The sequence below is a fragment of the Suillus fuscotomentosus genome, assembly GCF_016647785.1.
Source record: "Suillus fuscotomentosus strain FC203 chromosome Unknown F5891scaffold_172, whole genome shotgun sequence".
NCBI classification, from domain to species: Eukaryota; Fungi; Basidiomycota; class Agaricomycetes; order Boletales; family Suillaceae; genus Suillus; species Suillus fuscotomentosus.
The window spans coordinates 24,226-35,982 of NW_024539684.1; the positions used below are offsets into that span (position 1 = coordinate 24,226).

The 11,757-nt window shown below is 48.5% G+C and overlaps 1 protein-coding gene across 1 annotated transcript; it reads right to left on the reverse strand.

The window, feature by feature from the left end:
* Positions 1-8,264: 8,264 nt before the first annotated feature.
* Positions 8,265-9,350, reverse strand: F5891DRAFT_1199008 (uncharacterized protein; the record flags this gene model as incomplete). The annotated part of the gene is made up of 1 exon (XM_041368698.1): positions 8,265-9,350. One exon carries the CDS (start codon positions 9,348-9,350, stop codon positions 8,265-8,267), a length of 1,086 nt encoding a protein of 361 aa, XP_041217273.1.
* Between the last annotated feature and the right edge of the window lie 2,407 nt (positions 9,351-11,757).

An 11,757-nucleotide genomic window follows, 5' to 3' on the forward strand; every position in this document is an offset into this window, starting at 1 on the left:
CGCCCTTCGTGCTTGTAACGACAACACAACCCACAACCATCAAAGCATCTTCCCTGAACTTCCATCATATATTCATTTCATCGTGTCTCATGTGCGCATATTCTACGACCCCTTCGACAAGTTATTTCCATTTCTGTTTCCCTTCTACCATCGTCGATGGCAATTCTAAAGCCTTGATTCATTGCCATGATTTGGGGTTGCCACAGGCAAGTATATCATAGCTTTCATGTATTTAACACTGAATAGCACTAATCTATGCCAACACAGGATGGACCTACACAAGAGCTCCGAAGTCAAGACAGCAGCCGCGACAGTCGAGCTTCTCTATTATGAACAACAAGATATCAATGTCAAAGCCATGGGAATCGCCTAACAATATCTGGGCATTTGAAGCGCTCGGAGAACCACAAAGAAGGCGAATAGCTGATGGAGGAACGTACATATGGGCCATGGCAAGCTCTCTGGGTCACGGCGATTACATCGTCCAGGCTGAGGATTTCCAGGCGAAGATGGAGAATGGAATACTTACTGTGCGTTTCATTGCGTGAAAACGCGATGCTATCTGCATGTTGCGACATGTGACTGTTTCAGATTTGTATCGTTGTCACCCTGTCAAGGTACAATTAGGATTCTACAGCAATGGTGTCTCTAAGACGGCTGTGCGTGTGTAGGCATCAGACCACGATGCGACTTTCATAGCCTGTCCATGAAATTACTGAACATGATGAAAGTCTGACAATGGGATTCTTTGCTCACGCAACCATTACCAGCTCCTACTCAAGTCAGCACTGCAAAACATCACTAAAATACAATGGTTACTGATATGAGGCTGTGCAATTAGAAATCAGGCATTTTGCCTGTCACAGGCTTCTTGTCTTCCAGGTGCGATTTCTCTTTCGACCGAGTATATATGGTGTCTTATGTCCAGGCGTCAATCATACAGCATGACTCATGAGTCGAGATGTATCCACCAGTGCAATAGATCACCATCGCATTAAGTGCACGATCATAATGTCCAATATAGGGTCTATGAGACTATGACCCCAACGGACCAACTCTGAAGCAAAAAAAAAGTGTACGATCAGGTCCACTGAATAGGGCTTGCTGCTGTATTTCTTCTCTGACTTTTGCCATACTACAGAACGCAACCTTGTTACAGAAAGCAATCAAGGGAGCTAATAGCAAATCTCGGACTTGGCCAGCGCAGCCAAGAGAACGCACATGCTTGTTGCAACCACATCATGCTCATACCTATGTTAGATCGACGGCCACATGGTTTCATACGAAACACCTCGAAAATGTCCTTGGCTGACATCGCCAACGACTGGAACTTTTCTGGTATCCATGTGGTCACATGCATTGTAAATCAAATTCTACTTTGATTATCCAGGGCTTCCTCTTTTGATTTGGCAATAGAAGCGCTGAACATCGATGGTATATCTAGCACAAACACTAGATCGTTATACACTACCAAACATTTCTCGCTCGTGCATACCCGTCCCTCAAGCATGACATTCGTCTCAAATGATCCCAGTTGGTGGCCGACAATCAATTCAAATTTTTTCTTCAGCTATTGGATGGGTTCGTCACATCAACATGTCTAGATCTAACACTGACTTGCGGTTTTGCAGCTGTTGCCAGCGTCGTAGTGGTATACGATTGGGGTAAGCAGGACAGTGTTCGAAACTCACTGATATTCTCATGATATTTCCAGTCTTAACACTCGGACAAGAGGTACGTCGATGTTATCGCCGGAGTGGCTAACTCACTGAGAATGGTGTCATAGATTGAACTCATCTGGGTGAGTGACAAGAGTCCCGTCTCAGAAAAACAACAGAATACAATAAATTCGCGACAGAGACAAGACTGGTCTCTCATGACCGTGCTGTATTTGGTTGTTCGTACCTCATGTTGTACTATAGCGTGGTTGACAGCTGTGCTGACTCCAAAACATTTCAGATACGCTATATTGGAATTCCGTATTCTGTGTATGTGTCGAGGCCAAAAAATCAACACTGTGCTAATAGCTACCGCTCACCTCTGACAATTAGGGCCAATTTTCTGGGTATGTCTCATATGTGCTGTGTTTGATTCTTCTGACTGGCGGCACACAGGAACTATACCATTGATCCCGCTGACAGATGCTGTAAGTATTCCACAACCATCCCATTCCTATTCAACAAATATACTCATACTCATATCCATATGTAGGGGTGAGTATGATCTTGACCATTTACTAATTTGGCTCAACATAATAACTCGATAGGTGTGAGTCTGAGTGATCCCTAGTAATATGAGGGTGTTTACTAATTGAGTGTTTCAGGCAATATTATGTACTACGCAGTGAACGGGACAAATGTGGTCGTAGCTGCCATGTTGGGCGGTGAGTTGCCCAGCTGCAATACCTCGGTGATATTGACTCGACTGAAATCTGATGCAAGTCATCATGATTGCTCGCTTACATGTCATGTATGAGGGATCTAGAACGATGCTCATCTTCCTTGTCATTATGTTTTTGGCTGTTAACATTGCCTGCGGAGTGATCTCGGTAATAGATCTCGAGTATGTTGTAGGGGGTAAGCTTCCCCTGTTGATTTGAAGAACACGGCTCACTGAACAAACACCAGAGGAGTTGATACTCTCTGACATATTAGAGAGTGAGAGCTAAGGTAGCGCGAGTCTCAGTCAATGGAAGAAAGACTCTGTTCGTGTAAACTAACCTAAGGTAGCGCGAGTCTGTAGGACCGCTAGTAAGTATCGTGTATAGTATAAATGAATGGTATACGCACCTCAGTCAATGGAAGAAAGACTGAGGTGCGAGTGTAGCATCTAGCCACCTTTAAGTACGAAAGAGAAAATGAGAAGATGGTCAGTTACTAGGGGGACATGACGTCCAATGACACTGACAGCTAAGGCACATGAAAATGTAACGGTTAGATATATCTATCTGGAACCGGCTCGGTGCTCTGACGGATCACCTCTCTACACTCCCACTCGTCAGAGCGCCTGGCAGGTCTTGACGACGTAACCCCATGTTCTCCCGATGCTGGACTCCAGCTGGACGAGGTAACGCCTTCATCAGGCTATCTGCGATCATCTCCGAGGTGGACTTGTACTGGAGTTCGATCTTGTTCGTGTCGACGAGGTCGCGGATGAGATGGTAGTGGACGCGAATGTGCTTGGCCCTTTCGTGGAATCTCAGATTCTTTGAGAGCGCAATACTGGACTGGTTGTCTCCATATAGGAGTGCGGGATCATAGAGTTTGGGGTCGAGGCGGAAGTCATGAAGAAGCTGGATTAGATATAACACTTTGCATGAAGCATTCGATAGGCCTATGTATTCAGCCTCTGTGGTCGAGGTAGCGACCACAGATTGCTTCTGAGACTTCCAACTAATAGGTCCCCCAAATAGCTGATAGACGTAAGCGCTGGTGGATTTACTATTGTCTCAATCTGCAGCATAGTCCGAGTCCGAGTGTCCAACGAGTCCCTCATTCGATGAACCGAAGATGAGTACTAAGTCTGTGGTTCCATGGATGTACCGGAGAAGATGTTTGAGCTGACGATGGTGGTCGATACTGGGGTTCTCCATGTATCGGGAGAGGCATGAAACTGGGTAAGCAATGTCAGGACGAGTGGTTCGCATAGCGTAGTTGAGTTCCCCAATAGTTCGGCGATATGGGATTGACGCGATGGCGTCCGCTTCCTCGGTCGTTGGAGGACGCGTAGCCTTCTGTAAGGTTACTCCAGGTGTCATGGGCGTACTGACAGGATTGCACAGTGTCATGCCAGCATTCTCGAGAATCTTCTCAAGATAAGCCTTCTGGCTGATGGTGAGGAGCTTCTTCTCTCGGTCGCACGTAATGTGCATGCCGAGGAAGTGGCGTGCGGGACCGAGATCTGATAAGTCGAAGCATCGTTTTAGCTGCGCCTTGAACTTGTCCAGGTAATCGTGAGAGTTCGACGCTGCGAGCATGTCGTCGACGTAAACGACTAGCCATACGACATTGTCCTCCTCGTGGAGGACGTACAGACTGTGGTCAGCTTCGCTCCTTACGAATCTGAATCCCTCCTTCCGTAGGTACTCATCCAAAGTCTGGTTCCACTCATACCCCGCCTGCTTTAACCCATAAAGCGCTTTCTCCAGCTTCCATACCCAGTCCGGATGCTCCGGGTCTTCGAAACCAGCTGGTTGCTTGAGGTAGATGTCCTCTTTGAGGTCAGCATTGAGGAAGGCGGTACGTACATCCATCTGATCCAGTTCAAGGTCGAACTTTGCTGCAAGGGCGAGGAGAATACGGACCGTATCGTACTTGGCGACGGCCGCGAACGTCTCTGTATAGTCGATCCCTTTGACTTGCGTGTATCCCTGCGCGACGAGGCGTGCCTTGTGACAGGTGATGTTGCCTTCTTCGTCAGTCTTTACCGTGAATACCCATCTTGAACCAATCGCTTTGCATCCTTCTGGGAGTGGCGTGAGTTTGTGTGTCTTGAGGTCCTGCATTGATTTCAGCTCGGATTTGCAGGTGTCTGACCATTGAGGCCACTCGGGCAGCAACCGAGCTTTGTTGATAGATTCGGGTATGACTATGTTTGGGCGTTTGGGAGGTTCGGTGGCCGTGTGCATCGCGGATTCGGTATTGTTGCTGTCGTGCTGACTGGCTGTGGGTTCTGGTACGTATGTCCAGCGTTCGGCGACGGGAACTCGTCGTGCTGGTATGGCTGTTGTGCTGGTGCCAGAGGGTGCAATATAGCCAGCTTGTGCCGGTTGGCGCGAGCGAGTGCTGCGACGAGGTGGAATATCCGATGGAGGTGCAGGAGGAGGAGGTTGCTGTCCGGTTGTGTTGCCATTATCATCAGAAGGTGGGTCATCATTCTCTCCCACTGACACCTGCATGCAGTCAGCAGGGGTCGACAGAGGTGGCTCACCAGCCTGTTCTCCCACTGATTGAGAGACACCTCCCACCGATGAAGTGACACCAGCGAGATCCGGCGAGTTGCGAAGGAGAAGAGCAAGGGGTGAGGAAGCAGGGTCCCCATAGAACACATGTTCGTCGAAGTGGACGTGACGGGAGCGCACAACGTGTTTGGCAGAGGGGTCCCAGAGAATGTAACCTGCATTCCGGACATGGCCAAGGAGGAAGCAGCGACAAGAGACGAAGTCGTACTTGTGGCGGGTGTCCTCTGGTATATGCGCATAGGCAAGGCAACCGAAAGGACGAAGGTAACCGACATCCGGTTTCCGACCATAGAACAGTTCAAATGGCGTGCGACCAGCGAGGGAGGAGGAAGGGAGCATGTTCTTGATGTGGGCTGAGTTCAGAATCGCCCAGCCCCAGAACGAACACGGGAAACCACTCAAGTGGTGCGCACTTAGTGCACGAGTGACAACAGTTTGGTGCCCGCGTTCTGCGACACCGTTTTGTTGGGGAGTATAGGGCATGGTAGTTTCGTGCTCGATATCATGGTCCTTAAGGTAAGTCAGAAACTCCCGCGATATGTACTCACCTCCATTGTCACTGCGACGTTGCTTGACACGCCCCCCAGACTGTGTTTCTATCCAGGGTAGAAAGTGACGGAAATGACTAAAGACTTCTGACTTAGCACACATTAGATAGACCACTGAGTACCTCGTGTAGTCGTCGGTGAATACCACGAAGTAGTGGTCACCGGTAGAGGCTGTGACGTTGACTGGGCCCCAGACGTCAGAGTGGATGAGGTCAGCTGTAGCTTCAGCGCGGCGTGCAACGGCAGGGAAGGGAAGCCGTTTATGCTTTCCCATGATGCAGGACACACAATGTATCGTGTCGGCACCGTCGATGTCGTGATGCAGCATGTCCTGATCGATGTTCATCCCATTGACGTGCCCCGTGGCCTTCATAATGGTGGAAAAACCAGCGTGCCCAAGGCGACGATGCCATGTATTGAGAGACGGAAGTCGAGTCTTTGTGAGCATTGCACGTGCAGGAGTGAAGTCAGCCATATGGTACATCGCATCTAGCAAGTATAGTCCGCTTTTCTGGTGCACGTGGGCGATACACTGCCCATTGCCGTTGTTAGAGCGTAGTGTTCCTCCTTCAGAAGTCGTCATGAAGGATATACAAGCTGAGGCGAAGGTGGAGACTGAAATGAGCATGCAACGCAGGTCAGGGACATGTAGGAACTCGAGCTCGTGTTCCGTCAACGGATCACCAAACCGGAGAACTAGTCTCACTTTACCCCATCCTGAGGCTAACACCACATGCTCATCAGCTAACGTCACACAGATAGGTTCACGCAGTTTCGTATAGTGAGAAAAGCGTGATATTTCGGGCTCCATATGGGCCGTTGAGGCAGAGTCTACGTGGAAGGATCCAGCCGGTAAAGTAAGGGCTGATGAGATACTGGCTGAGTGGTCCTTCAGCGTAAGGACGAAGGGAGGTGGTATGATAGTGTCAGTTGGGTCTGGCAGGGAGGACACCGTGTTAGCGGTGGTATCGGCAGGTGAGGGAGGACGAGGTGCTGACTTTGGAGCCTTCTCGTCCTTGGAGAGCCGTGCACGGCACTGCACCCAGACATGTCCGGCCTTTTGACAGTGGCCACATTTAGGTCGCCAACCCATTATCCAACCATCCCCTTTCGCCTCGTCAAATCCCTTCGGCGGGACACGCTCACCAACCTTGGGGTTGGAGGGATTTCCCCCTCGGTGCCCAGAGAGCATGGCCACATGGTCACTGCCACCAGTCCCAGCATGGTGTAACTCCTGAGTCTTCAGGCGGTTCACAATGTCGCCAAAGTCTAGCGAAGTGTCGCTGTTGACGAGAGTTTGACGAAGTGGGTCGTAGTAGTCAGGTAGGGTGCGCAGTAGGACATGCATGAAGATCGCGTCCGGGACTTTGTATTCGTCCTTTGCTGCAGGTGTAGCGATACTGGAGCCTGAGGTTGGGGGTGCGACTGTGGCGACAGAGAGAGCTGCAAGGTCTGACTTCAGCACGGTGAGGGTCTGCATGGTTTGGGCGATGGAGGTACTGTCGTGCGCCTTGGGAATGGTGAACAAGCGGTCCAGATACTGGTTAAAGCGAATAGCCTTTTGGGGAAGATATTTCTTCTCTAGAGCAACCCACGCCACGTGCGGATCGTCAATGTCGCGGAGATGGACGAAGTCCTGCGCATCAATTGCTGTGGACATGGCGCTGAGAGCAAGGAGCCGACGTTGCTTGTAGACTCGTACTTGCTCGTTGTGTTTCTCTGCGCAAATGATGTTTTGATCGACATCCGTGAGTGTGGCTGGAATGGGGGGTTCCTTCTCATCGCCGTTGACATATGGCCATAGTCCAATGCCGCCGGACCACATCTTAAAGCCAGTGGCCCATTGAGAGTAGTTGGATCCGTCAAGGGTGAGCTTCTCATGCGGGTACCGTTCAGTTTTGGGAAGGGAGTCAGAAGACGACATGGTCGTGTCAGAGCCGAATAATTATTGGCGAGAGTGAGAGATTTTTCAGGAGATGTTGCTACCTTTTAGGCAGGGCTCATAACCTATTAGAGAGTGAGAGCTAAGGTAGCGTGAGTCTCAGTCACAGGCCATACTGTGAGAATGATACATTATATAGCTAGTGATGCCAGTGTAAGGGTGATACATGAATCACTGTACTGCCAAGGATGACTAGCAGCTGTAGTGGTGATGTATCAGTAATGTATCAGTGGAGGATCCTACCTAGCAGCTGCCGGTCCAGGTTCTTGGCTTCCATCAAGCTTAGTCACGCTTGTACTTTACTTCTTTCGCTTCTGATATTAGCTACTTGGGTATATTTGGTGTGACTCTATTTTTATCCTACTTCCTACGCATCCATTATTTGTCAGCAGCCTATAAAGCTTAGTCACGCTTGTACTTTTCGCTTCTGATATTAGCTACCTGGGTATATTTGGTGTAACTCTATTTTTATCCTACTTCCTACGCATCCTTTATTTGTCAGCAGCCTAGATCACCCATACACCTGGTATTTTAAGCGTGGGATCTAGGTACTGAGATACTTAATTTATCAGCCAAGCCCGAGGCCGAACATTGCAGAAATTTGGCCAAGTCCAGTTGAGGTCAAACACCGCATAGGCTATGAACTTTGGTCTTTCGGTCCTTATGGTGTAGCATTACAAGTATCACACAGTAGTACAGGAATTTCCGTTCACGCAGCCAACAATCAATTTGAGCAGTGTCATTCAAAACAGTATTATTCTGACATGCATGCAGCACACTAACAACAAAATCACGCTATTATGAACAACTATAGCTATGTACCAATGGCATTGGCAGTGGCCGCGCGAGACAACTGAAAACGCTGTCGTTTGCCCCGCCCTCCCTCGACATGATGCTGAGAGTTCTCGGTGGAAACAACCACTGCGCCCCCCTTCTGACGCTTCACTGCAGCCATCTCCAAATTCTCCGCGTTGCTCTCGGTGGGTTTACGTTTAGAAGCCTTTTTTGTGACTAGCAATGTGCCACCACTGGCAGCAGGCGCGGCCAAAATCGGTCCCACGGTGAGAGATTCAGATTCAGGCATGACGACAGACGGTTGAGTAGAATTAGGCAGCTCTACTGCAGTAGGAGTGTGGGCAGGAGCAGGAATTTCCGTGGGAGTAGGAGTATTGTTGTGTGGAGGAGAGGTGCAATGTTGGTTATGAGCAGTAGGAGTGTGGGCAGGAGCAGGAATTTCCGCGGGAGTAGGAGTATTGTTGTATAGAGGAGAGGTGCGATGTTGGTTATGAGCAGTGTTTGCGAGAGTTGACGATAAGTGGCGAAGACGAGGAGGAGACATGAAGGTCTGCAAGGTCGTGTCGTCGTAGGGATCCTCAAAACGAAATTCTCCGGCATCACTGAATGAGACGTTATGACCAGTTTGCGAGGTGGAAGTTAAGGGAGAGAGCTGCAAAGAAGGAAGACAATCTGTTTGAGAGGAGGGGGATGAAGACAGTACCAGAGAAGATGGAGGTAGCGGAGATGGCGGTTTGTAGTTGGGTGGCATGGGTAGAATTGTGTTGTTGAAGTCCAGATCAACACTGTCGTCTTGAGGATCGGGGGGAGAGTATCGAAAGAAGTTGTAGACGGGCTGTGGTGTATGAGTGAGTGATGTATCAGGACCGGAAGTTTCCTGCCCCAAAAGTGCGCTGGATAGTCCAGCCAGTGATGTATCAGCTTCCTGCCCCAAAAGTGCGCCGGATAGTCCAGACAACGACGGCAATGGGTCCAACAGCGTAAGTGATGCATCAGGTGATGCAAAAGGGACCATAGCGGGTGATGTATCACTTGTGGTATCCATAGACGACGGCAATGGGTCCAATAGTGTAAGTGATGTATCAGGTGATGTGGAAGGGACCATAGCAGGTGATGTATCACTTGAGGTATCATCCTGAGGGAGTGTCACATATTACAGTGACCTATTTCCGTATAATACGAGGGAACGGACGTGCATAATATCCCGTATAATACGGGCCAGCGGACCATGGGCCCATGATCAAAATATCCTCGACTATGACGGATGGGCCGGGAGGCAAATTATTCCCGATGGAGGCGGGTGGGCCCATGCAGGGGATATATAGAGTAGATGAGTGGGCCGATGTACATGAATATTAGGTAGACAGGTGGGCCGAGGTAGTTGGATATTATGCAGATGAGTGTATTAAGGTAGATGTGTATGAGATAGATGGGTAGGTACTTGTTATCACATTCACGGGTGGGCCCAGACATATATTAAATTAGATGGGTGGGCCGAGGGTATTATACAATATTGTATTATACGGGTGGGCCCAGACGCATATTAATTAGACCGGTGGGCCGAGGGTGTTGTATGGGATGTTGTATTAGACAGGTGGGCCGAGGGTGGTATAAAATATAGATGGGTGGGCCCATGTGTATCATAATTGTAAACACGATGGAGCTGAGGTAGTTGTACATCAACCAAATCAGAGGAGGTAATAAAATCAAAGTGACCAAGTTCCTGGAGCAGCAGGTGATCTCCTGACATGGCCTTTGATGGTGCACAGGTTGTCTTGCAAAATTTGGAATCCGGGGTGCGAAGCTTGTGTTACCCTATGAGAAGCCAAGTTCCGATTACCAACCTTTGGGTCAACCGTACTCAGAGGAGGTAATAAATCAAAGTTCCTGAGTTCCCGGAGCAGCAGGTGATCTCCTGACATGGCCTTTGATGGTGCACAGGTTGTCTTGCAGAATTTGGAATCCAGGGTGTGAAGCTTGTGTTGCCCTATGAGATGCCAAGTTCCGACCACCCAAATTTGGGTCAACCGTCCCGGGAGTCGACAAATGAATATCTGATAACCAGCATACTTCCAATCAGGTAGTATTTCATTGAGCAATGAATCATCCAAGGGGTCTCTTATCAGACTCGGTAGTCAATATAGGCAAATGATAATGAAAACATGAAAGTTGTTATTATGCTATTTTTCAAACCCGAGACCCTGAAACCCATTGTTCAACATGTCCATTTTTCACTCACTGCACAAATCACCAAGTTTCGAGTGCCAAAGCGTGAAACTTGAAACCCAGTGTGCAACATGTCCATTTTTCATGTACATTACACAATTCATTGAGTTCCGAGTGCCAAGTGCCGAAACCCGAACCCCGAGACCCGAAAATATGTATGCAACATTTCCATTTTTCACTTGTTGCACAAATCACCGAGTTTTGAGTGCCAAAGCGTGAAACTTGAAACCCAGTGTGCAACATGTTGATTTTTCATTTATATAACCCAAATCATAGAGTTACGAGTGCCGAGGGCCGAGGGCCGAACCCCGAGACCCGAAAATATGTACACAACATGTCCATTTTTTACTCACTGCACAAATCACTGAGTTTCAAGTGCCAAAGCGTGAAACTGGAAAGCCAGTGTGTGACATGTTGATTTTTCATTTATATCACACAAATAACCAAGTGCCAAGTGCCAAGTGCCGAAACCCGAAGCCCGAGACCCGAAAATATGTATGCAACATTTCCATTTTTTACTTGTTGCACAAATCACTGAGTTTCAAGTGCCGAAACCCAAAACTCAAAACCCGGCATGCAACATGTCCATTGTTCAATTATATTACACAAGTCATTGAGTTCCGAGCTCCGAGGGCCGAAACCCGAACCCCGAGACCCGAAAATATGTACACAACATGTCCATTTTTCACTCATTGCACAAATCACTGAGTTTTAAAGTGCTGAAACCCGAAACTCGAAACCCGGCATGCAACATGTTGATTTTTCATTTACGTCACACAAATCATTGAGTTCCGAGGTCCGAGGTCCGAGACCCGAACCCCGAACCCCAAAAATATGTGCACAACATGTCCATTTTTTACTTGTTGCACAAATCACTGAGTTTCAAGTGCCGAAACCCAAAACTCAAAACCCGGCATGCAACATGTCCATTGTTCAATTATATTACACAAGTCATTGAGTTCCGAGCTCCGAGGGCCGAAACCCGAACCCCGAACCCCGAAAATATGTACACAACATGTCCATTTTTCACTCATTGCACAAATCACTGAGTTTTGAGTGCTGAAACCCGAAACTTGAAACCTGGCATGCAACATGTTGATTTTTCATTTACATTACACAAATCATCGAGTTCCAAGTGCCAAGGGCCGAGACCCGAAGCCCAAGACCCGAAAATATGTATGCAACATTTCCATTTTTCACTTGTTGCACAAATCACCGAGTTTCAAGTGCTGAAACCTGAAACTCAAAACCGGGTGTGCAACATGTCCACTGTTCAATTATATTAC